We start from the raw sequence: 26,768 nt of genomic DNA, 5'->3' as shown, positions 1-26,768 counted from the left end.
CTTCATGCCTGAGTGTCCAAGTTCCTCCTTTACACCTGACAGGGGGGAGTTTCCCTGGTTGGACGTATAGCGCGTGGAAGGAACACGTTATTCCAACCAGTTCCTTTCCCCTCCATCAGGCGCCCCGGCTGGCCAGGGGGAGGCAGTTTAGAGACCAGGATTACTGCATGTTTTTTGTGAGGGTACCTCACCTAGGGGACACGGGGAGAACATGCTAACTCCACACAGAAAGGCCCTAGTGAATATTCATTGTGTTTGTCAGTGGGTGGGTGGGTGGGTCACCTGCTCCGTCCTCCCACAGCCTCTCGATGCAGACGATGTGGTTCTTGTGGTTTGGCTCCTTTGGCTGAACGTACACGCAGTCTCCCACGCGGTACGTCTGGTTCTCGAAGGTGACGTCCTGGCTGTAGGTGCGCTGCGGCGCCCCCTGCTGCCAGGAGGACGCCTCGCCGCCCGACACGTCCTCCGGTTTGTCGTCCTCCTCCTCGCCCTCTGACGGAGAGAGAGAGGACAGGTTAGCAAGACGTTGGCGTGCATTCATCAAATTACTGCCATTAGGAGATTGTGTAATAATTATTTATGACCCATATAGGACGATTCTAAAGAAATAGTCTTCTAAATCCAAAAGGTTTCCTGTAAATCCCATCATGTTTCTGTGTCAGTTGGTGCTCAACCTTTTTCACGTCTAGGACACCCCAGAATTATATGTAATTGGCCGCCGACCCCCATCTTGGGGACTGCATCTTGTCTCTCCTCTCCTCCCTCTAGTTAAACCCACCTCTCCTCTCATCTCCTCTCCTCCCTACAGTTAAACCCACCTCTCCTCTCCTCTCTCCAGTTAAACCTACCTCTGCTCTCCTCTCCTCCCTACAGTTAGACCCACCTCTCCTCTCCTCTCTCCAGTTAAACCTACCTCTGCTCTCCTCTCCTCTCTCCAGTCAAACCCACCTCTCCTCTCCTCTCTCTAGTTAAACCCACCTCTCCTCTCCTCTCCTCTCTCTAGGTAAACCCACCTCTCCTCTCCTCTCCTCTCTCCAGTTAAACCCACCTCTCCTCTCCTCTCTCCAGTTAAACCCACCTCTCCTCTCTCTAGTTAAACCCACCTCTCCTCTCTCTAGTTAAACCCACCTCTCCTCTCTCTAGTTAAACCCACCTCTCCTCTCCTCTCCTCTCCTCTCCTCTCCTCTCCTCTCCTCTCCTCTCCTCTCCCCAGTTAAACCCACCTCTGCTCTCCTCTCCTCTCTCTAGTTAAACCTACCTCTCCTCTCCTCTCCACTACCCAGTTAAACCCACCTCTGCTCTCCTCTCCTCTCTCTAGTTAAACCTACCTCTCCTCTCCTCTCCTCTCTCTAGTTAAACCCACCTCTCCTCTCCTCCTCCTCCCTCTAGTTAAACCTACCTCTGCTCTCCTCCTCCTCCCTCTAGTTAAACCTACCTCTCCTCTCCTCCCTACAGTTAAACCCACCTCTCCTCTCCTCTCTCTAGTTAAACCCACCTCTCCTCTCCTCTCTCCAGTTAAACCCACCTCTCCTCTCCTCTCCTCTCTCTAGTTAAACCCACCTCTCCTCTCCTCTGCTCCCTCTAGTTAAACCCACCTCTCCTCTCCTCTCTCTAGTTAAACCCACCTCTCCTCTCCTCTCCTCTCTCCAGTTAAACCCACCTCTCCTCTCCTCTCCTCTCTCTAGTTAAACCCACCTCTCCTCTCCTCTGCTCTCTCTAGTTAAACCCACCTCTCCTCTCCTCTCTCCAGTTAAACCTACCTCTGCTCTCCTCTCCTCCCTCTAGTTAAACCCACCTCTCCTCTCCTCTCTCCAGTTAAACCCACCTCTCCTCTCCTCTCCTCCCTACAGTTAAACCCACCTCTGCTCTCCTCTCCTCCCTCTAGTTAAACCCACCTCTCCTCTCCTCTCTCCAGTTAAACCCACCTCTGCTCTCCTCTCTACAGTTAAACCCACCTCTCCTCTCCTCTCTCCAGTTAAACCTACCTCTGCTCTCCTCTCCTCTCCTCTCCTCTCTCCAGTTAAACCCACCTCTCCTCTCCTCTCTCCAGTTAAACCTACCTCTGCTCTCCTCTCCTCTCCTCTCTCCAGTTAAACCCACCTCTCCTCTCCTCTCTCCAGTTAAACCCACCTCTCCTCTCCTCTCTCCAGTTAAACCCACCTCACCTCTCCTCTCCTCTCCTCTCTCCAGTTACCCCACCTCTCCTCTCCTCTCTCCAGTTAAACCCACCTCTCCTCTCCTCTCTCCAGTTAAACCCACCTCTCCTCTCCTCTCTCCAGTTAAACCCACCTCTCCTCTCCTCTCTCCAGTTAAACCCACCTCTGCTCTCCTCCTCCTCCCTCTTGGCGCGGTCCTCGTCCATCTCTCGGGGCATCTTGTCTCTCCTCTCCTGCTCCGCGTCCCCCAGCAGGGTCTTGGAGGTGTAGTTGAGGGCCGACGACTGCAGGATCTCTCCGTTCTTACACAGCTCGTCTCGGATCTTTATGAAGAACTGCTGCAGCTCCACCGAGTCCTCGAAGATCTCAGAGTCCGTCCTGTACGCGTGGAGACCAGATACAGTAGATGTAACTATTACCCTTCTGTATTATACCCAGGGGGGCAGTCAGACGGATATTTTGTGAAGCCACTAAGGAAATGAAAGTTCATATAATGGCCTGTTGTGGCGCTGTCTGTCATTGGGCTCAAAAAAACCCATAGCCCCATAGAAGTCCATGTATTTGGGCCCAACTTCACCTAGACTGTATTACCTTAATAAACATGGTCATGAATACTTTTTGCTTCCAGTCACTAGTTTAAAGTCTCATTTCTAATGTCATAATATTTTTTTTGGAAAATTACGGTCCCATTTATTAAAAAAATGACCATAAAGTCGCGCATGTTCTGAGGGGCGTGGCTACCGTTACAGTCTATGAACGGGATCCCCCACCCACTCGAGTCAAAATAAAAACCAACGAAGAAGAAGGGGGAAGTCCCGCCTCGTTGTCTGGGCCAGCCAATGGGCCAGCTGGCCTGAACTGGGCCAAAACGGATCTAGAAAGATGGCGACTTCCATTGCAAGGACTGACAGGCTTCATTTTACGTTCACGTTAGACCCGCGGAACGCTTTGTCCATATTTTTTACAGTCTATGATTATAACCCATTCTGACCTGAGATCAGATTCTTCTACATCCCGACAGTTTTCTGAAAAAGCTATGTTTCTATTTCAATTTTTCAAAAATAGCAGATCTACAAGCTCGTAGCGTGCCACCCACGTTAGAAATGCGTCAAACAACCCAGAGACTACATTTCCGGGTAGGCTGGGTGGCTGCATCTGCCCCGTCGCACAACAGAAACTGAATGTTAATTACCTTTATTTAAATTTACATTTTATTGATATTTAATGTTTCGTGGTTATAGTACAAGTCGAGTCACCACCAGTTGAGCTTACGTCAACGAGGAATCTCAGGAACGCAATGTGTCGACGGCTGGGCGTGACGTATATTAGCAGCGACATTGCCTTCATATGTAGTTTCAAGGCTTTTGCGGCCACATTAATTCCATTTTCTCCAGAAACTGGCTGTATCAAATATTAATGAACATCATTAACGACACACAGCCACTCCCCCCCTGACAGAAAGGCCGGGGTGGTCGGTTTATTTTTTCAAACAGTTCTTATATGAAGCGATCTAAAATACCACTATGGGGATTTCAATGCAACTAAAAAATCACACCTGTGTGAACCAAGTGGTGCAACTCCCCTCTCTAAAAGCTGAATAACTCCTAATCTACGGAGCTCTCCATGGTTTGGTCCATTAGCGTGATTTTCTGAGGTTTTTGCTGATAATCCGGTGGTCTAGATGGAAACATTGGTGCTTTCTAGAGCAAGGATGGCTATATTTTAGGTCGCTAGCATTGACGCTAATTATGTAGCAACAACGTCCAGTCGTCCACACACGGGTGCGTGCGCACATGCACGGCACTACACACACGGGTGCGGGTGCACACCAGTGCTGCACACGCACACATGCGCACACCACTCGTGCTCATTTGACGTACGTACGTACACACACACACAGGTACACGGACAAAGCTGGATGTAGAAGTGGTTGCTCATAGTGCGGCACCGAGTGCCGCACTATGAGCTTGTAGATCTGCTATTTTTCAATAGCTAAAGAATAGATTCAAAATGAATTTGGTCATTCAACCCAGAATGGGTTAAATCAGTCTCGATATGTAGTTTTAGTACCTGTTGAGCCGGCGGGCCTTCTCCAGAACCTCGAACATGTGCTCCTGGAAGACGTCGAGGCGCCGGTACCGCCCGCGCTCCACGTTGGACCGCACGATGTCCAGGTTGAGCTCCGGCTTGTCGGCGCCGCCGGCCGGGTCGGCCGCGGCCGGGATCTCCGCCAGGGAGTCGCTGTAGCAGCGGCCCTCCTCGTCCTGGTGCCCCATCACCGACACGAACAGGTTCCTGTCGGCCCACAGGGGGCGCCACCGTTAGTACATAGACACACACAGGTTCCTGTCCACCCACAGGGGGCGCCGTTAGTACATAGACACACACAGGTTCCTGTCCACCCACAGGGTCAGGGTGGCACCGTTAGTACATAGACACACACAGGTTCCTGTCCACCCACAGGGGGCGCCACCGTTAGTACATAGACACACACAGGTTCCTGTCCACCCACAGGGTCAGGGTGGCACCGTTAGTACATAGACACACACAGGTTCCTGTCCACCCACAGGGGGCGCCGTTAGTACATAGACACACACAGGTTCCTGTCCACCCACAGGGGGCGCCGTTAGTACATAGACACACACAGGTTCCTGTCCACCCACAGGGGGCGCCGTTAGTACATAGACACACACAGGTTCCTGTCCACCCACAGGGGGCGCCACCGTTAGTACATAGACACACACAGGTTCCTGTCCACCCACAGGGGGCGCCGTTAGTACATAGACACAAACAGGTTCCTGTCCACCCACAGGGGGCGCCACCGTTAGTACATAGACACACACAGGTTCCTGTCCACCCACAGGGGGCGCCACCGTTAGTACATAGACACACACAGGTTCCTGTCCACCCACAGGGGGCGCCGTTAGTACATAGACACACACAGGTTCCTGTCCACCCACAGGGGGCGCCGTTAGTACATAGACACACACAGGTTCCTGTCCACCCACAGGGGGCGCCACCGTTAGTACATAGACACACACAGGTTCCTGTCCACCCACAGGGGGCGCCGTTAGTACATAGACACACACAGGTTCCTGTCCACCCACAGGGGGCGCCACCGTTAGTACATAGACACACAGGTTCCTGTCCACCCACAGGGTCAGGGTGGCACCGTTAGTACATAGACACACACAGGTTCCTGTCCACCCACAGGGTCAGGGTGGCACCGTTAGTACATAGACACAAGTCCTACCCAGGGGGGCAGTCAGACGGATATTTTGTGAAGCCACTAAGGAAATTCATATAATGGCCTGTTGTGGCGCTGTCATTGGACCCAGAAAAACCCATAGCCCCATAGAAGTCCATGTATTTGGGCCCAACTTCACCTAGACTGTATTACCTTAATAAACATGGTCATGAATACTTTCTGCTTCCAGTCACTAGTTTTAAAGTCTCATTTCTAATGTCATAATATTCTTTTTGGAAAATTATGGTCCCATTTATTAAAAAAATGACCATAAAGTCGCGCATGTTCTGAGGGGCGTGGCTACCGTTACAGTCTATGAACGGGATACCCCACCCACTCGAGTCAAAATAAAAACCAACGAAGAAGAAGGGGGGAAGTCCCGCCTCGTTGTCTGGGCCAGCCAATGGGCCAGCTGGCCTGAACTGGGCCAAAACGGATCTAGAAAGATGGCGACTTCCATTGCAAGGACTGACAGGCTTCATTTTACGTTCACGTTAGACCCGCGGAACGCTTTGTCCATATTTTTTACAGTCTATGGTCCTACCCCAGGGGCATCAAAATAGAAGCTCCGGGGTGCCAGAGTTGTCTGATCGCTTTTACTCTGAAAGCCATGAACCGGAAACACTTTCTTAAAAAAAGTTGACTTTACAAAGTGACCTCACAATCCCCGATCATCTTAATTTATTTATATACGCTCCAAAAAAGCGTTCATATTTTGCGGGAGAGACGGATGAGGAGCAGAAATGAAGCGCCAGCATATCGATCCTTTCAACACCACGGAGAGCGCCCTGGATTAGGAGATACGAGACATTATTTCCGCCGCGCTAACATGGGAGTCAACGGCAAGCTAATAATTGCACAGAGCGTTGGCATACGGCAAGTGAAAAGCGAAATGCCAAAAAAAAAAATAGGAAAAATTCTGAATATTCTTATCTCGCCCCGTATCTTTGAGGGTGGTGCGCTAGGACGTCCACACACGTCGATGGCACCTCTCAGTTCCAATCCCTATGACGTTTCTAGGCGTGCTATGTACAGATTGTGTTAAGTGAAGGCCCCCACCTTCACCTAAATGTGGCCCTCAGGTTAATATCAGAATACTGATATAATATTGGTTCCAGCTGTTTACAATTCCACAACATGCAAAACATGACCCGCTTTAATTACTTCAGTCTAAATTAGTAGCTCAATGCTCAACACGCGTATAATTAAAGGCATTTGAAATTACATGAAAAAATTGCAAAAAATAGCAAAAATTCAAGATTTCAATTTCGAATATAGATAAAATAGCCGATCTACAAGCTCAAAACGCGTCGCAGCGTGACGCGTTTTGAGCTTGTAGATCGGCTAGTTTTGCTACGACAGCAACATATGGCCCTAGGCAGTTAGTGTGGAAATATAGTGGCCCTCTCCATCGTCAACGTTGCACCACCACCGCTGTCCTACCTGATGAGCTCTCGTACCAGGGGCCCCGCGGCGGGCCCCTGGGCATCGTCCCCTCCCTGCTGCAGGCGGTGCGTCTCCAGCAGCACGCGGTGCAGCACCAGAGCGTCGCGGTAGATCAGGGACTCCGGCTCGTTGTAGGTGCAGGCGTTGTTGAACATCAGGTTGAAGTCGTCCACCAGGGACTCCACGTCCTGGAAGACACACAGGGAGAGGGACGCCATTGGTCAACGGAGATACCGGGAGGGACGCGATTGGTCAACAGGGCCAGAGGGAAGGGACACGATTGGTCAACAACGGTGGCATTCATACAGCCAGTGTTGGCTAAAACTAAAAGGAAAAATGGACTACCTTTTTCCACTGACGAAAACTAAATGAAAACTAAGCTATGGTGACCAAAACTAAGACTAAATATGTTGACAACAATTGACAACAAAATAAAAACTAGACTAGAACGTTAGGAAGGGACTATAGTGGACAAGAGATCCAGTATAACTCATTTTACACATGGTTGCATGCTGAAAATAGCAGATCTACAAGCTCTACAACGCGTCGCAGCACGGAAAGAAAATAAAGAAAATAATGTAGTTCCAGTGTTGTAAATATTATAACTAGTGCTGCGTTGGCAGCAAATTTCGATTTTAGTTTTAGTCATAGTCTCTTGAAGAGTTTTCACTTAGTTTTAGTCACATTTTAGTCACCTGGAATGTTTTAGTGTTATAGTCTAGTTTTAGTCGACTAAATGTCATAAGATTTTAGTCGACTAAATATACAGGTGATTTATAGCTTGTAGATCGGCTATTTTCAGCATGCAACCAAGTGTAAAATGACTTATACTGGATCTCTTGTCCACTAGTCCCTTCCTAACATTTTAGTCTAGTTTTTATTTGTTGACGAAATTGTCATCGTAGCTTAGTTTTCATTTAGTTTCCATTTGTTTTTGTCAGTTAAAAAAGGTAGTCGACGGACATTTTTCGTCTTAGTTTTAGTCGACGAAAACAACACTGCTGCGCAGACGACGGTCTAAATGTTATCCATACCTGGTAGCATCCTCCCGCCATGTGGCTGCGCAGTCAAGTCTAAATGTCATACGTGGTAGCGTCCTCCCGCCATGTGGCTGCGCAGACAGACGGTCTAAATGTCATACCTGGTAGCGTCCGCCCGCCATGTGGCTGCGCAGACAGACGGTTCTAAATGTTATCCATACCTGGTAGCGCCCGCCCGCCATGTGGCTGCGCAGCCGCTCCATGTCCAGCGGCCTCTTGATGGTGGCGTAGTAGTCGGGCAGCTCGGAGCGCGAGGGCAGACGGAGGAAGATGGTGCTGAGGCGCCGCCCGCGGCGGTCCGTGAAGTTCCTCACGGCGTCGTACAGCTCGTTGAGGCGCTGCTGCAGCGGGGTCAGGTACTTGGACTTCTTGGGAGACACGCCCACCTTCCCTACAGAGGAGCGAACAGCCGCGTGAGTGCTAGAGGTCCCGAGAGAACACCGGTGGAAATGATCGACGTAATACTGTAGTGGCTCTAGGTACAAAGGGAGTCTACCAACGCGCCTCAAGACTAAAACGGCTGATCCGGTGCTTCACAGGTGCAGGGACATCAAAGTTGCAAAAGGAGAGGAGACTGGAGCAGCACGGACATTTAGAGCCTTTTATTAAGGTGCTGAGTATACAAAACGACTAACGTTTCGACCTTGCGGTCTTCATCAGAGTCATGACCCGTGTTGCTCCAGTCTCCTCTCCTTTTGCAACTGTAGTGGGCTCTGTCAGCTTTCAGACAAACAGACAAAACTCACTGATGCACCCAGACGTGGGCTGTGTGTCTACGCAGGCAAGAAGAAACCATTGTCCACAAGGTGAATTATTTTTGCATATTTGCATATTTACTTGTGCATTACAGAACAAACGGCTTCTCTCTGTGGCATTCTCCTGTCTGGCCTGGTGGTAACGGGTAAAAGCCGTATTTCCACCCAGGTGCATAACCATTCCCAATTACCCCAGCCTTGATATGCTCTGTCAATTAGGCCTGGGGAGGCGTGCGGCGTGCCCTTGGTGTCAATCAGCCAATAATTCAGTGAACGTATATCAATTAAATTCAATAATTCTAAATAATTATCTCAAAATTGAATAGACTAAAATAATAAAGAGAAATCATTATAATTACATACAAAAAAACAGTTAAATGGCTTCTACAAATACGATTGAAATGTTGTCAAGTTGACCCGTTGGGATCGGCACGTAATTTCCGACGGAGCGTTTTTCAGTCAGACATTTAGTGGAACATGCGCTGCTCCCGTGCTTGGGCTTATGGTCAGGTTAGGGTTTGAGGTAGGCTGTCCGTCTAGTGAATACATAGGCAACTGGCGGCCCCCGGGGGCCACATGCGGCCCCCACCTTCACTTAATGTGGCCCTCAGGTTAATGTCAGAACACTGATATATTATTGACAATTCTACGACATGCAAAACATGACCCGCTGTAATTACTACATTAGTAGCTCAATACAAGTATAATTAACCCATTCTGACCTGAGATCAGATTCGTACGAGGTTTTCACTGGACACACACTGGTCTGATTAACCCATTCTGACCTGAGATCAGATTCTAAAAATGTCAGTCGCTCTTCGAATTTTCAAAAATAGCAGACCTACAAGCTCGTATCGCGCCACTCGGTGGCGCGATATGAGCTTGTAGATCTGCTATTTTTCAATAGCTAAAGCATAACATGATGCTAACACCAAAATGGGTGCCAGGTCAGAATGGGTTAAAAGGCATTTCAAAAGACGTAAAAATGTTAATTTTCAGGATTCCAATTAAAAAAAAATGCAATATTTCCATTCGAATATAGCAAAAATAGCCGATCTAGATCGGCTACGACAGTAATATGTGGCCCTAGGGAGTGAGTGTGGAAATATAGTGGCCCTCTCCATCGTCAAAGTTGCACCACCCCTGGTCTAGTGAATGTCGGATTGTAACGAAATTGGTCGTTTTAGATCAAAACCATAGACATTTCGTCAAGTTAACCCTCTAAGACCCAGCGTTGCTTTTTAGCAACAATTCTATTTTAATGAATTACTAAATTATTATTATTTCTTTCTGTTATTTTTTCACCTAAACGTCATCAGTGATGTTCATTGCAATGCCATTTCAATGCCATTGGTCATGAAATTTGCATATAAACACCCCCCACAGAGGGTGACATTCACACAAATAAAAAATGTCTGGACTCTGTGCAATTTTGAACATTTTTTAACCTAAGACTTTTGACCTTTACCCTAATAAAAGTAGGTAAAATAATTGTATTATATGTTTTTTTGTGATCATTAGAATGTCTAGAACATGTTTTATTCATTATTGTGAAACATATCCCCCAAATGTAAATTATTAATTTATTATATTATTATATAATTATTATATAATTATTATACATTTTCCATCAAACTTTATTTTTTTTAGTCTTAGTCCCAGTAGTACAAAGTAGTAGTAAGGTTGAAATCTATTTTTTGCAAGTAGAAATTAATGCGGGTGTTAGAGGAAAGAAAATCACTTTTATACACTACTATTTAATTAACCCATTCTGACCTGAGATCAGATTCATACGAGGTTTCCACTGGACACACACTGGTCTGATGAACCCATTCTGACCTGAGATCAGATTCTAAAAATGTCAGTCGTTCTTTGAATTTTTCAAAAATAGCAGACCTACAAGCTCGTATCGCGCCACTCGGTGGCGCGCTATGAGCTTGTAGATCTGCTATTTTTCAATAGCTAAAGCATAACATGATGCCAACACCAAAATGGGTGCCCGGTCAGAATGGGTTAAGTGCTCCTACTATTGATGAAGGTTGAAAACGTACTGAGTTTGAGTTTGGGAGAGGCCAGGTCCTCCTGCTCCTCAGGAGAAGGTCCCAACTCCTTACGCTTGTCTTTCAGGATCTTCTCCAGAATGTCTGCGTCGTTGTACACCTGTGGAGGAAGAAAACAATGGAGTTACACACCTGGAATGGAGTTATTCACCTGGGGAGGAAGAAAACAATGGAGTTATACCCCTGGAATGGAGTTATTCACCTGGGGAGGAAGAAAACAATGGAGTTATACCCCTGGAATGGAGTTATTCACCTGGGGAGGAAGAAAACAATGGAGTTATACCCCTGGAATGGAGTTATTCACCTGGGGAGGAAGAAAACAATGGAGTTATACCCCTGGAATGGAGTTATTCACCTGGGGAGGAAGAAAACAATGGAGTTATACCCCTGGAAAGGCTGGAATGGAGTTATAATAATAATAATAATAATGAATAAAAATGTATAGCGCTTTTCCAAGTGCTTTACAATGGTTCATTCATTCATACATTGGGAGGTTGAAGCGGCGAACAGTCGACGCCAGCGTCCTCACTCACCCTACATCGGAGGCACTGTACGGTTCAGTGTCTTTGCCCAAGGACACTTCGCCATGTGGACAGGAGGAGGAGACGGGATTCGAACCGCCGACCCATGGATCATTGGACGACCTGCTCTACCTCCTGAGCCACAGTTGTGAGTCCTCACCTGAGAGCCCTCCTGGTCGTAGATAAGTTATGAGTCCTCACCTGAGAGCCCTCCTGGTCGTAGATAAGTTATGAGTCCTCACCTGAGAGCCCTCCTGGTCGTAGATAAGTTATGAGTCATCACCTGAGAGCCCTCCTGGTCGTAGATAAGTTATGAGTCCTCACCTGAGAGCCCTCCTGGTCGTAGATAAGTTATGAGTCCTCACCTGAGAGCCCTCCTGGTCGTAGATAAGTTATGAGTCTTCACCTGAGAGCCCTCCTGGTCGTAGATAAGTTATGAGTCCTCACCTGAGAGCCCTCCTGGTCGTAGATAAGTTATGAGTCCTCACCTGAGAGCCCTCCTGGTCGTAGATAAGTTATGAGTCCTCACCTGAGAGCCCTCCTGGTCGTAGATAAGTTATGAGTCTTCACCTGAGAGCCCTCCTGGTCGTAGATAAGTTATGAGTCCTCACCTGAGAGCCCTCCTGGTCGTAGATAAGTTGTGAGTCCTCACCTGAGAGCCCTCCTCGTTGTAGTGACGAGCGTTGCGGAACATGAGCCTCATGTCGTTCATCATGGCCTCCTCGGTGGCGTAGCGCTCCTGACGCACCGAGAACTCCACCGTCTTCAGGTCCATGGGCTCCAGGATCACCTGGGAGGAGGAGGAGGGGTCAGGTCAATTAACACACCTGGGAGGAGGAGGGGTCAGATCAATTAACACACCTGGGAGGAGGAGGGGTCAGGTCAATTACCACACCTGGGAGGAGGAGGGGTCAGATCAATTAAAAAGGGGTTCCCGTCCTGAACGGCTCCCCCTAGTGGCCTTTAAAGGCGCAGTGAAACGGAAATGGTGAACAACATGAAAATGGTGTTTCCACATGAAACACCGGTCTGAAGTTTCTGAACCAATCAGAGTGTCGCATCCCTTCAGGCGATGGGACGGTAGCTAGGGACGGTGGCTAATGCTATGCGCAACAGCGTGGTGTTGTTTGTTTATAAATCAGACAGTCGCCCAGCACAACCAGTTTACTGTTATGTGGCTTATTTCTACCCTATAATGTTTTCAGAAACATATTTTAGCGTGATGATTAAGTTGAAACCGAGTAATACACTGTCTGAATGTTATCTTGAATGGAAATAAAAACGGAGTAATCTGTAATCAGAAGCAGCTGTGTTGCATGGATGCGCAGACATGGGGAATTAAACATGTGAGCTTCATTTTTATTGGCTTTTATCGATGTGTATCTCTACACGTCATCACGCAGCACGTTTTCGTTTTAATAAATAAATAATACAATCGTTTTTATGGACCTTTGATATAAAAACACACAGAAATGAGAATTTTCCCATTGTTTTGGCATCCATTGTTAGGTATGCCCATATGATGACCACGGATATGGTCTAAAAGTGTGAAAAACTTATTTTTCATTTCACTGCGCCTTTAAGAGGTTTGCCTCTGGCACACTCTCCAGCCACTGCTCCTGCTTTGACGAGTATAGCAATTGCTGTGTTCTTAGTTTTATATTAGCTTAGTAGTTTCCTGATGTATTGTTCTTATTAGTCTTTTTTAGTCTGTACTTGGTTAGCTATTTAGACTCTCTCTCTGAGCCTCCCTGGTAGTAGGTTTTTGGTATTATGGATGTCATTATGTTTGTCTTTGTCATGTCCTGTGTATCTAAAAACAGTGTTTTTAAGGATATTGGTGTGTTTTCTGTGTCTAAAAACAGTGTTTTGAGGATATTCGTTTGCTTTCGGTATCAAAAAAGTGTTTTGAGGATATTCGTTTGCTTTCTGTATCAAAAAACAGTGTTTTAAAAAAACAGTTTTAATAGCAGAACTACAAGCTCATAGCTTGTAGGTCTGCTATTTTTGAAAAATCGAAGAACGACTGACATTTTTAGAACCTGATCTCAGGTCAGAATGGGTTAATCAGACCAGTGTGTGTCCAGTGGAAACCTCGTATGAATCTGATCTGGGGTCAGAATGGGTCAGTACCTTGTAGTAATCAGGGTAGTCCTTCTTGGAGGGTTTCACCATAAACAGCTCACAGAGCCTCCGTCCGCTGCCCGCCTCGCGAGCCTCCGTCACCGACCCGTACAGAGACTTCATCCTGTTCTTCTTCACGTTCTTCTTATGGCTGACGAGAGAGAGAGCATACTGTACATGACGCGATAGGCTTTCGTATAACACATTTAGAGTAGGGATGCCACATGGTGACCATTTGCCCAATCGAATATTCTAAAGCTCTGGCGATTAATAATCGATTAATCGACCCCCCCCCCCCCCCCCCCCCAAAAAAAACTTTCTTTTTTCTTTTTAATCAATATCAGATAAAACTTTTAAGATTTTATATTATGCACATATTATGCCATGGTCACATAACCATTATATGTTGAGTGCATGCTTTGATGGTTACAGTTTTATAATCAGTTTTGATGAGTAAACCTTTGTGGAGATCTTCTCAGTGCCATTCAGGATGGAAAATGAAATCCATTTGGATTTGGGGAGAAGTAGTTTCATAAGGGGCTGGTATGTATTACTTGATATAAAGAGAACATGTTCAGTTCACTAGTCTACACTCTAGTCTACACCTGCCTTCATTTCATCTGATTGTCTGTCTGGCAGGCACTTAACAAGCGATCGTTAACTGTGTCTGTTAGAGAGAGGGGCAGAGAAGAGTGGCTTTGCTCAACTTGATTTATACTTATATTCTCCACTCTGATGAAGGTACATGTTCGATATATCATGCAGCATTACTTATTAGCCTATATTTTAACTATTATTAAAAAATAAAAAATAAATCGATTTTCGATTATGAAATATTAAAATCGATTTTGGGGACGGCAACACATAATCGAAAAATCGATTATTCGGCGGCATCCCTAATTTAGAGCCAGGCGGTTCCTAGGCACCCCTTTTACCCTTGACAGGCGAAAAAGGCAAAAAAAAACTACAAATTGAGGACCCCGTGACACGGCTGTTGAACAGAAGCATTAGCTGACGCTGTTTCAGCGGGTCGATCTGGCATGAAACTAGCATGGAGGATGATAATCTGCTAAACGGAGACTAGCGCTCATTTTTTTAACATAAATATAGCTATAAAAAACAGCAGATGTACAAGCTTGCAGAAAACAAAATGTCTTGCATATCTGCTATTTTTGAATAGCCAACCTAAAAAGAATATGGATAAAGTTGTTAAAGGTATATTCAGTGATTTCACTTAATTCAAATATCACTTATTTTTTTTGTTTTGTTGTGATAATCCTCTCTACTATAGAGTGTGCTGACCATATAAGGAGTTCCTCCCTGTCCCCAGTTAACCCCTGGGGGTCAAAAAACCTTAGGTTTCGTTTGTGACTCTCTATCCTGATTGGACGAAGGCTTAGGTCCCACAGCCAAAAAACGAAACCTAAGGTTTTTTTGAGTGAAATCACTGAATATACCTTTAAAATGATTGATTCTGTATTTACACATTTAACTGGCCCCACCGTTTTCCACCTTTTCTTCTGTGTACATACAGTGTTTAGCATTTGTTGATGATATGAATTATTGTGTAAATTCAATCAGTCAATCAACCAACGCCCGTGACAGAGATGGATGTAATTCCCACCTCTTCCTCTTGGTGGTGCTGCCTGCGTCAGACGACAGGATGCTGTCGCCATCTTCGTCGTCTCTCCTCAGGAGCTCTCTCTTCTTCATCTGAAACACACAACAATTAACCCATTATTAACAATTATAAAATAAATGCTCTTCACTCATTGATGTCTCAAAGCGTAAATGCATCGTCAGGCTTTCCGATAGTTTTGGGGGCGAAAACAAGCCACGTTCAACCTCTGCTCATAACTCTGGACAATGCCACAGAGACCAGGTCATTCAGGATATTCTTCTGTGGAGGCTAACCCTGCCCATCAAGAGGAACACGACCTCTCACATCTCCAGATGTCCTGAGTATATTAGGGACACAGGACTGACTGTGAATGAACTTGGGTGTGGCGATGAGACAACAGAGACCAGTGGAAGCAGCTTGTGTCGCAGATCTCCAGGGCACTCGAAGGATGATGATTCAGGATTAGGGTTGGGATTAGTTAGGATTTTAACGGTTCCGAATCCTTCCCGGATCCCTCTTAACGGTTCCGGTTCCTAACGGTTCCCTTAACGGATCCCAATATTATTTTTTCCCTTTTTCTCTGATATTATAACTAACCTAATCAAGTACATAATAAACACAAATTCATTAATTCAATTATTGAAAATGCTCTTTACAATTATGAGGTGGCACTATTATTTAAATTTCACCACCAACAGCTAGCCACCACAACAATATCATTGTTGCAATTTGTACTGTATATTGCAATTTGTACTGTATATTAAATATACAGTACATACACATTGCAATAATGATATTGTTGTGGTGACAAATGTTGTCTTTAATGTTCAGATTCATTTAATATGAAGGACCCCTTACCCTAATGGAAACAAATAGTGCTTTCTTGGATTATAAAATCCTTTTAGCAGACCTTGTATTGAACTGTAGGCTACGTTCCTGTGCTTTTTTCTGCACATTTTATAAAGTTTATAAAGTAATCAATCTATGGAGGTATATGCACCTAAACGCTGGGCTCAACAGTCACGCGATTAATTTACAGACAAATCAAAAGCAGTTGAGTTTCTTATAAATTGTAAAAAATAAGTGCAGACAAATTGATTTGGCTATATTTAACGTGATTCATATAATATCAGAAGGACGTTGAGTCATTGGCGGTCTAAATTAACACCCTTAACAACAGTTGTAGCCTACAACACGCCTAATGAAAAGCTCTGTAGAAGTTTAGTAGTTTTTATTTTCTATTACGTTACTATCCTGGGGAAAGTGAACGAGCCTTGCATCATCCTCGTCCCCCACCGGCTGTGGTGGAGCTGCGGGGAGTGCAGGCACGGCTTTCCGCATGGCTCTCAAACGCGATGTGCCTACTGTAGATTATACTCGTGAGTTGTGGACTCGTGTAGACATATTGATTTTGAGATGTTTCCTCGTGGATGTGGTGCAACTGGTAGCCTACAAGTTGCAACAACCTTTGCAGGGAACTATAGCATCGCATTTATTGCACTTTGCGTGCTCAGCCTCAGAGTCATTTCCCTCTCTGTTAACCACACTTTGGAGATCTCTTCGACATACTGTCCCACTCGCTCCGCGGCGGTCGCTGAATGCACAGAACAGTGGGCGTATCCTCCCCGACCCCACTCACTCATGTAGGTGGGGTGACGTCACCACAGGCTCTGCTTGCATGCATGCACAGACACAGCGGAGCTAAATGACGACTGATGAGAACCGTTTGGGGAACCGTTAATATGAAAACGATGGAACCGGCTCCAGATCCGCAATGCCGGAACCGGGTCTGAAATGGACCCGGTTCCGAATCCCAACCCTATTCAGGATCTGCTGCAGCCTGGAGGCCCGTTTGTAGAGGTTAGAGTTGGGCATGTTGTAACACTGTACCTGCAGGATCTGCTGCAGCCTGGAGGCCCGTTTGTAGAGGTTAGAGTTGGGCATGTTGTAACACTGTACCTGCAGGATCTGCTGCAGGCTGGAGGCCCGTTTGTAGATGTTAGAGTTGGGCATGTTGTAACACTGTACCTGCAGGATCTGCTGCAGGCTGGAGGCCCGTTTGTAGAGGTTAGAGTTGGGCATGTTGTAACACTGTACCTGCAGTATCTGCTGCAGCCTGGAGGCCCGTTTGTATCACTGTACCTGCAGTATCTGCTGCAGCCCGGAGGCCCGTTTGTATCACTGTACCTGCAGGATCTGCTGCAGCCCGGAGGCCCGTTTGTATCACTGTACCTGCAGGATCTGCTGCAGCCCGGAGGCCCGTTTGTATCACTGTACCTGCAGGATCTGCTGCAGCCTGGAGGCCCGTTTGTAGATGTTAGAGTTGGGCATGTTGTAACACTGTACCTGCAGTATCTGCTGCAGCCTGGAGGCCCGTTTGTAGATGTTAGAGTTGGGCATGTTGTAACACTGTACCTGCAGTATCTGCTGCAGCCTGGAGGCCCGTTTGTAGATGTTAGAGTTGGGCATGTTGTAGCGCTTGGCGTTCTCAAACATCAGAGCGAGGTCCGCCTCCATCTGCTCCACGCCGCTGTACTCCCCGTTCCTCATCCTCTCCCTGGAGACAGAAAACCAAAACGTCAATAATGATAGTGGTTCACCGGAACATATGGGAGAACAAACCAAACGTCAATAATGATAGTGGTTCACCGGAACATATGGGAGAACAAACCAAACGTCAATAATGATAGTGGTTCACCGGAACATATAGGAGAACAAACCAAGGGTGCAGTACTTAGTTTAAACAGTTTTTGGTTTAGACTAGTCATTGGTTAGACCAGTCATTATTAGTCCTACAACTACAACCTACAACATCTCAAACCCTCACCCTAAACCTAACCTCCCACGGGGCAGCACACCTAAACCTAACCTTAACCCATGTCTAACCAATGACTAGTCTAAACCTAACCTCCCACGGGGCAGCACACCTACACCTAACCTTAACCCGTGTCTAATCAATGACTAGTCTAAACTAAGTATGCACCCCCAAACGGAGCATCAATATAATCCTCTTCATCACTGTAGCATAGTAGCATCCAAACATCATCAATCCTCTCCGTCGCCGTAGCAAACCAGTTGTTTTTTTCCCCCCCAAACTAATAAGTATGTATTTGGGTTTGCGGATATATTGTGCCAGGGGCCTCCAGGTTGACTAAAAACACATTCCCTTAACATCGAGTTTTTATTTGTTGACAAAAACTGTCAATAATCTTTTTTTAGCTTCGTTATTTAGTTAGTTTTGGCTGGTGGGAAAAAAGGTAGTCGATGAAAATTTTTCGTCCTAATTTCTTAGTCGACGCACTCGACACCGACGCACTCGACACCGTCCCATCCATTCATACCTAGTCTCGCGTTGCCAGACTGTTACCTGTTACCAGAAGCATATTTCCAAATGCTTCCGTCATACAGTCTGGATCAACGGAGGCTCTGATCATGAGTAAAATATAATTGCTTCCGTCGTACAGTCTGGAGCAACGGAAGCTCTGATCATGAGTCAAATATAAATGCTTCCGTCGTACAGTCTGGAGCAACGGAAGCTCTGATCATGAGTAAAATATAAATGCTTCCGTCATACAGTCTGGAGCAACGGAAGCTCTGATCATGAGTAAAATATAAATGCTTCCGTCATACAGTCTGGAGCAACGGAAGCTCTGATCATGAGTAAAATATAAATGCTTCCGTCGTACAGTCTGGAGCAACGGAAGCTCTGATCACGAGTAAAATATAAATGCTTCCGTCGTACAGTCTGGAGCAACGGAAGCTCTGATCACGAGTAAAATATAAATGCTTCCGTCGTACAGTCTGGAGCAACGGAAGCTCTGATCACGAGTAAAATATAAATGCTTCCGTCGTACAGTCTGGAGCAACGGAAGCTCTGATCACGAGTAAAATATAAATGCTTCAGTCGTACAGTCTGGAGCAACGGAAGCTCTGATCACGAGTAAAATATAAATGCTTCCGTCATACAGTCTGGAGCAACGGAAGCTCTGATCATGAGTAAAATATAAATGCTTCCGTCATACAGTCTGGAGCAACGGAAGCTCTGATCATGAGTAAAATATAAATGCTTCCGTCGTACAGTCTGGAGCAACGGAAGCTCTGATCATGAGTAAAATATAAATGCTTCCGTCGTACAGTCTGGAGCAACGGAAGCTCTGATCATGAGTAAAATATAAATGCTTCCGTCATACAGTCTGGAGCAACGGAAGCTCTGATCATGAGTAAAATATAAATGCTTCCGTCATACAGTCTGGAGCAACGGAAGCTCTGATCATGAGTAAAATATAAATGCTTCCGTCGTACAGTCTGGAGCAACGGAAGCTCTGATCATGAGTAAAATATAAATGCTTCCGTCGTACAGTCTGGAGCAACGGAAGCTCTGATCATGAGTAAAATATAAATGCTTCCGTCGTACAGTCTGGAGCAACGGAAGCTCTGATCATGAGTAAAATATAAATGCTTCCGTCGTACAGTCTGGAGCAACGGAAGCTCTGATCATGAGTAAAATATAAATGCTTCCGTCGTACAGTCTGGAGCAACGGAAGCTCTGATCGTGAGTAAAATATAAATGCTTCCGTCGTACAGTCTGGAGCAACGGAAGCTCTGATCATGAGTAAAATATAAATGCTTCCTCGTACAGTCTGGAGCAACGGAAGCTCTGATCATGAGTAAAATATAAAGTGGAAGTGAAGCCCCAGGAGGTTAGCTCAACCGTCTGGGCACCGAGGCTGCCGAGCCAGCCGGACGGCGTGCCGCGGGTTCAACTCCCGAGCCCCGACGGCTTTTCCCGCATGTCACTCGCCCTCTCTCTCCCCCCCCTTTCCTGTCGGTCTCTGTTCAATCGTCTTTACAGTCACGCTTCAACTTCAACCTAATATAAATCAAACCTATACCTGATGAGCTGCAGCGAGGTGGGCTGTTTGATCTGCTGGTAGTAGTCCGGGTACTCCCGGCGGGAGGGCAGCGTGAGGAAGGGCTCTGAGAGCAGGAGGCCCTGGTTGTTCCTGCAGCCCCGCACGGCCTCGTAGAGCTGGAACACCGGGCTGGACGGGTCCATGGAGGAGCTCTGGCACTCCGCCTCCGACTCCACCTCGTCGTAGCGCACCGAGCCTGGCCAGGACAGGGGGAGATATTTAACCCATTCTGACCTGAGATCAGATTCATACCAGGTTTCCACTGGACACACACTGGTCTGATTAACCCATTCTGACCTGAGATCAGATTCTAAAAAATGTCAGTCGTTCTTCGATTTTTCAAAAATAGCAGACCTACAAGCTCGTAGCGCGCCACTCGGTGGCGCGCTACGAGCTTGTAGATCTGCTATTTTTCAATAGCTAAAGCATAACATGATGCTGACACCAATATGGGTTCCCGTTCAGAATGGGTTAAAAAAGAATCACACCCGTGTGAACTGAGTGGTGCAACTCCCCTCTCTCTCTCTCTGCAGTTTCCATGTAGTTTTCGTCAATGAGAAAAGGTTAGTCGACGAACACTTTTCGTCTTGGTTGTAGTCGACGTAGTTTAAGAGCCAGAAACGACAAAACGTCTAATTGCCAATTATGGAATTATGGATGCCACGGACGACAAGACGTGCTCTTTTTTTTCCCTTTTTTTATCCATATTTAAAAAATTCCTCTAATCTGGTGTACAGGTGATGACATGCACATTACATGCATAATAGAATTACAATTTCTCTCTTTTTAAGTGGTGCAACCACTTCTAAAACCAGCTCGCAATGTCCATGTACCCGTTTGTGTCGTAGGTACGTAGGTACGTCAATGAGCACGAGTGGTGTGCGCATGCGTGCGCGTGCACCACTGGTGTGCGCACGCACCCGCACCCGTGTGTGGATGTTGTTGCTACATGAATAGCGACAATGCTAGCGAGCTAAAATATAGCCATCCTTGCTCTAGAAAGCACCAATGTTTCCATCTAGACCACCGGATTATCAGCAAAAACCTCCGAAAATCGCGCTAATGGACCAAACCATGAAGAGCTCCGTAGATTAGGAGTTATTCAGCTTTTAGAGAGGGGAGTTGCACCACTTGGTTCACACAGGTGTGATTTTTTATAACGGGAGAATTGACACTCAAAGCCTAAACTGGTGACCACCAGGTGGCGCTAAACACATGTAGACAGACGGTGGAAACAGGACGCTGTGTGGTGATAAACAGGACGCTGTGTGGTGATGCTGCGATGCTTACCGGAGAGCACGGAGTCGTCTTCGCCCTCGGAGCCGTACTGCAGAGCCAGAGTGATGGCAGACAGCCGGTCGCCTTGAGCAGACCTGCGATTTCTGAACACGTGAATAGCATGTAAGACACCACAAAGTCACTGCTCCTACTATCATGTTTTTTTTGTTTTCTGGGGGGGTATATAGCGCCCCTCAAAAAAGCCCCTCCTATATCAAGCTTTTGGTGTGTGTGTGTGTGTGTGTGTGTGTGTGTGAGTGTGTGCGCACAAACTTTGACCTACACAAACATAACATTCCCGTCGACAATGAATGGAGAATGTTACGTCATAGTGTCTGAGCAAATAGGCTTAGTGTTTTTTTTGTTTTTAATATTTTTTTATCCCACGATTTTGTAACCCATTTTTCACCCCCTGTGTCAATTATCTAATGTGATCCTGGGCTCTACACACCCTCCACCAACCTAGTCCCCATATATGGGGGACAAGGGGAGAGCAACGGACTTGAACTCATGCTTCCTTCATGCCTGAGTGTCCAAGTTGCTCCTTTACACCTGACAGGGGGGAGTTTCCCTGGTTGGACGTAGCGCGTGAAAGGAACACGTTATTCCGACCAGTTTCTTTCCCCTCCATCAGGCGCCCCGGCTGGCCAGGGGGAGGCAGTTTAGAGACCAGGATTACTGCATGTTTTTTGTGAGGGTATACCTACCCTAGGGGACACGGGGAGAACATGCAAACTCCACACAGAAAGGCCCTTTCGCCAACCCCGCCTCGGGTATGGGCACTGATGACGCGGAGGAGGAAACACGCCGCCAGCGCCCACAAATAGGCTTAGTGTTTAGTTTTTCGTCATGATGCCGTATACGATGATAAGAGCGCCCCTCACTTCACACGGGCCCGGCGGTAGAGTGGCTGGATGGTAACCACAAGGTTGCCAGTTCGAACCCTGTGGTGCTCCCCCAGAGTTAGTGTGGAAGTGTCCTTGAGCAAGAGTCTGAACTCTTAATTGCTCCTGATGTGCTGGTTGGTGCCTTGCATGGTTTCCGCCGCCATCGGTGTGTGAATGTGTGTGTGTATTTTATAGGTAAGACGTCACAAAGGCACTTGGTTGTACTCATAATAATCCTGCTAATGTTCATACCTGATTCGGAGGCTGGTTTTTGTAGGCTCGGCGTGTTCGAGTTCAGTCTTCCTCTGGATGAAGACCTTCTTGATGATGTTTGCATCCTATATGGAGAGAAAGGACTGAGTTAAAGGAGAAGCCCTAAATTCATTGCATTGAATGGGAATTGAATGGGGCTATGGGGTGTTGTGCTAATTTGCTTATTTCCACCAAAAAAAAGTATATATCCTCTCTTCATAAAGTAAATAATATCTCAAGTGGCACACTTTACTAGTTATTTCAATGGAAATAAGCAAATTAGCACAACACCCCATATCCCCGTTCAATTCAATGCAGTTCATTTAGGGCTTATGGTAGGGAGATAGCCAATAAGGAGTTTTTGCACAAAGAAACACCTGGACCTCTTTGGTGGGGACGTAAAAACTACAAAGAAAGGTAAGAAAGCCTTTCGATATGGAATTATCCTTTAACTGAGGTGTAAAATAATAACAGTGTTAAAGAAGAAACATAAACAGTAGACGTTGTCCCGTGTCCGTACCTTAAAAACTTGAGATCCTGGTTCGTTGTAGGTTTTGGCATTTTTGGCCAGGAGGTCGATGTCCTTGGCCATGGCATTGACGCTCTTATAGTATCCAATCTGTACGGTTTAAAGAACAAAAGGCCTTCGTTAGTTAACACAACATTCCACACTCATTTCTTCCTCCGACAAGAAACTGAGATCACGATTCTCATACGATTCTCATTGTTTTCCATGAGTCTGTATAGTTGGTGAACATTTACTACATTCAAAACGTGTCACCTGGAGCCAGAACTACTGTGGCTCCAAACAGACGACATCAAAGTGCTCCACTTAAAACCTCTCTTAAAAAGTCTCTCACTTGTAGCGACTGTGTGCTCTTTGTGACCTGGGAGTTGTAGAGGATGAGTTTCATTTTGTTTTCTATTGTCCACTATACCATGATTTAAGAATCATGAGACACAAACAGACTGAAGAACAGCTTCATCCCTCAGGCTGTGAGACTGCTCAATAAGCCTAAATGAACATTGAACATTCCGTGGGTACGGCCTTGTATACTGACCTGAGTCCTTTAAAACCTTTTAAAACTTTTAAAACTTTTATACTTAGCATGTTATTTAAATTTTTACTTTTTTGTGGAGCATCACCCAACGAAAGTTTTTCACAATGCTGTACCTGTACATCTATGTGACAATAAAACACCTTGAACCTTGAACCTTGAGAAACGTTTTATTTGAAAAAATTCAGGATAAGAACCCAGATCTGTTTTGGATGTCTGAGTGTTTTATGTTAAATTGGTTGTTCAGTAATGAAGTTTTTGTTTTTGGAAAATGTATAGAGAAAGCATGGCAGTTACGTTGGAGAACGATGTATCCATGAGTAACTGTCTATTTGTGTATAATGTATTATTATATACTGTATGTACAATTTTGTGAGTGTCTTGTAAGCCCGTGCGGGCTGGGCATCTTATGATGTAGGACACTTTAATAAAAACTCTATCTATCTAATCATGTAGTAAAAACATAAGAGTGACTAATCAACTCAAATCAACTAATCAAATGATTCCCGAGCGCGGCACGGCTGCAGCTCACCGCTCCAAGAGATCAAAGGTCAAATGCGGAGAACAAATTTCACTGCGGTAACTTGTGTGACAAATCGTATGACTTTGACTTTGACTAAAATTAATTGGACAGCCAACTATAGCGCAGCACGATTCTTCAAAAAAAGAGATTGCACAGGTGAAATCTTCGATTAATTGTGCAGCACTAATTGATGCCTCTGCTAACCATAAGGAGAGGATTCCTGCGTGACGAAAACCACAGTGATATCTTTTTTTTTTATATACTTTTTTTTATCCCACGATTTTGTAACCCATTTTTCACCCCCTGTGTCAATCATCTAATGTGATCCTGGGCTCTACACACCCTCCACCAACTTAGTCCCCATATATGGGGGACAAGGGGAGACCAACGGACTTGAACTCATGCTTCCTTCATGCCTGAGTGTCCAAGTTGCTCCTTTACACCTGACAGGGGGGGGAGTTTCCCTGGATGGACGTAGCGCGTGGAAGGAACACGTTATTCCAACCAGTTCCTTTCCCCTCCATCAGGCGCCCCGGCTGGCCAGGGGGAGGCAGTATAGAGACCAGTTCCTTTCCCCCTCCGTCAGGCGCCCCGGCTGGCCAGGGGGAGGCAGTTTACAACCACAGTGATAAAAGACATGGAAGGACTTCAATGGACAATGTTTCTGTGAGGCGACCTTTGACCTCATACATTCTAATCCAGTTAATCCCTCGAGTCCAGGTGGACGTTGGTGCCAGCTGTCATGAAAACGACCGCAAGGTCGTTCCTGATAGGTCACGTTCACGTTCACACACGCACGCACACACGCACGCACGCACGCACCCACGCACGCACGCACCGAAAACATGATGCCCACTGGCAGAGAAAATATACAGTCAGGAAATATTTTAAATGTATCACCTGTATTCTTTGTGCGATGGCTCTCAGATCAATAGGCTCCTTTATAATGGCATAGTAGTCTGGGTAATGCTGTAGGAAAAGGACAGAGAACATAGTAGTCTGGGTAATGCTATGGGAAAAGGACAGAGAACATAGTAGTCTGGGTAATGCTATGGGAAAAGGACAGAGAACATAGTAGTCTGGGTAATGCTATAGGAAAAGGACAGAGAACAACATGTGTACACTGCTACGGATTGACAACAGGAAAAACATATCTTCATTCCTCATTACGCGCAAGTAATAGTTTTGCCCGGCTCAAATGCCAACCCGCCACTTTTGATGCGTATGCACCGTCCCAGCAAATTGTGCAAAAAAGATTTGCTGGGACCAGATTACATGGTGTGTATATGTATAACTAGCTCTCAATGATGACGTAAGAAATATGTGGATTAAAGGACCCAATGCCAGAGTGTAATTGGTTTTCGATGGTGACGTAATGACGATATGTTTTAGTGTCGGGAGGATTAAAGGTAATGCTCCTGTGTATACATGTATGTAATCTGTAATCTGGCACCACTGCCGTATCAGGCAAAATTTGCTGGCACGGTGCATACGCATCAAAAGTGGCGGGACGGCTGGGACGGTGCGTACGTCGCAAAGTAACCACAGTATACCGCTAATCAACTTACAAATTACATATACATATACATAGTACATGTATATGTAATTGGTTGACAGTTTGTAGCGGTCGAAAGTACTTGCGCGCTCTGCTTGCGCACTAGTTGGCCATTTTTGGCCTACTAGTGTGCAACAAGCAAGTATGCACTGGACAGAGTGCAGTTCTAGTTTTAACTGCATCTACACGTGGTCCTACACAACAACACAGGTGTGCACTGTAACTGTACCACTTTGGTCCTGTCCTATACAACAACACAGGTGTGTACTGTAACTGTACCACTTTGGTCCTGTCCTACACAACAACACAGGTGTGTACTGTAACTGTACCACTTTGGTCCTGTCCTATACAACAACACAGGTGTGTACTGTAACTGTACCACTTTGGTCCTGTCCTATACAACACAGGTGTGTACTGTAACTGTACCACTTTGGTCCTGTCCTATACAACACAGGTGTGTACTGTAACTGTACCACTTTGGTCCTGTCCTATACAACACAGGTGTGTACTGTAACTGTACCACTTTGGTCCTGTCCTATACAACAACACAGGTGTGTACTGTAACTGTACCACTTTGGTCCTGTCCTATACAACAACACAGGTGTGTACTGTAACTGTACCACTTTGGTCCTGTCCTATACAACACAGGTGTGTACTGTAACTGTACCACTTTGGTCCTGTCCTATACAACAACACAGGTGTGTACTGTAACTGTACCACTTTGGTCCTGTCCTATACAACAACACAGGTGTGCACTGTAACTGTACCACTTTGGTCCTGTCCTACACAACAACACGTATGTACTGTAACTGTACCACTTTGGTCCTGTCCTACACAACAACACAGGTGTGTACTGTAACTGTACCACTTTGGTCCTGTCCTACACAACAACACAGGTGTGTACTGTAACTGTACCACTTTGGTCCTGTCCTACACAACAACACAGGTGTGTACTGTAACTGTACCACTTTGGTCCTGTCCTACACAACAACACAGGTGTGTACTGTAACTGTACCACTTTGGTCCTGTCCTATACAACAACACAGGTGTGTACTGTAACTGTACCACTTTGGTCCTGTCCTATACAACAACACAGGTGTGTACTGTAACTGTACCACTTTGGTCCTGTCCTATACAACAACACAGGTGTGCACTGTAACTGTACCACTTTGGTCCTGTCCTACACAACAACACGTATGTACTGTAACTGTACCACTTTGGTCCTGTCCTACACAACAACACAGGTGTGTACTGTAACTGTACCACTTTGGTCCTGTCCTACACAACAACACAGGTGTGTACTGTAACTGTACCACTTTGGTCCTGTCCTAC

General features: G+C 46.0%; 1 protein-coding gene across 5 annotated transcripts in view; it reads right to left on the bottom strand.

Moving 5' to 3' along the window:
• Window positions 1-26,768, bottom strand: part of LOC308335517 (protein polybromo-1-like) — a 59,602-nt gene that overhangs the window by 23,953 nt on the left and 8,881 nt on the right. For 3 of the 5 annotated variants that reach the window (XR_013966028.1, XM_080792567.1, XM_080792569.1), the window contains exons 8-22: window positions 24,782-24,850; window positions 22,821-22,919; window positions 22,301-22,386; window positions 21,174-21,265; window positions 19,863-20,079; window positions 17,386-17,527; window positions 14,974-15,062; window positions 13,359-13,500; window positions 11,878-12,015; window positions 10,696-10,804; window positions 8,051-8,280; window positions 6,847-7,037; window positions 4,227-4,451; window positions 2,320-2,534; window positions 283-492 (exon numbers count right to left, since the gene is read on the bottom strand). Coding sequence is in view for 4 of the 5 variants with exons in the window: in XM_080792567.1 (XP_080648693.1) it covers window positions 283-492; window positions 2,320-2,534; window positions 4,227-4,451; window positions 6,847-7,037; window positions 8,051-8,280; window positions 10,696-10,804; window positions 11,878-12,015; window positions 13,359-13,500; window positions 14,974-15,062; window positions 17,386-17,527; window positions 19,863-20,079; window positions 21,174-21,265; window positions 22,301-22,386; window positions 22,821-22,919; window positions 24,782-24,850 (2,254 nt within the window). In the remaining variant the exon portion in view is untranslated. The remainder of the gene's footprint in view (window positions 1-282; window positions 493-2,319; window positions 2,535-4,226; window positions 4,452-6,846; window positions 7,038-8,050; window positions 8,281-10,695; window positions 10,805-11,877; window positions 12,016-13,358; window positions 13,501-14,973; window positions 15,063-17,385; window positions 17,528-19,862; window positions 20,080-21,173; window positions 21,266-22,300; window positions 22,387-22,820; window positions 22,920-24,781; window positions 24,851-26,768) is intronic. The other 2 variants (XM_080792568.1, XM_080792570.1) reach the window with 2 other exon arrangements.

The sequence above is a fragment of the Protomyctophum bolini genome (assembly GCF_963924005.1).
Source record: "Protomyctophum bolini genome assembly, chromosome: 20".
Taxonomy (NCBI): domain Eukaryota; kingdom Metazoa; phylum Chordata; class Actinopteri; order Myctophiformes; family Myctophidae; genus Protomyctophum; species Protomyctophum bolini.
Note: the sequence above shows the minus strand (reverse complement) of the source record. Positions and strands in the feature narration are given on the sequence as shown.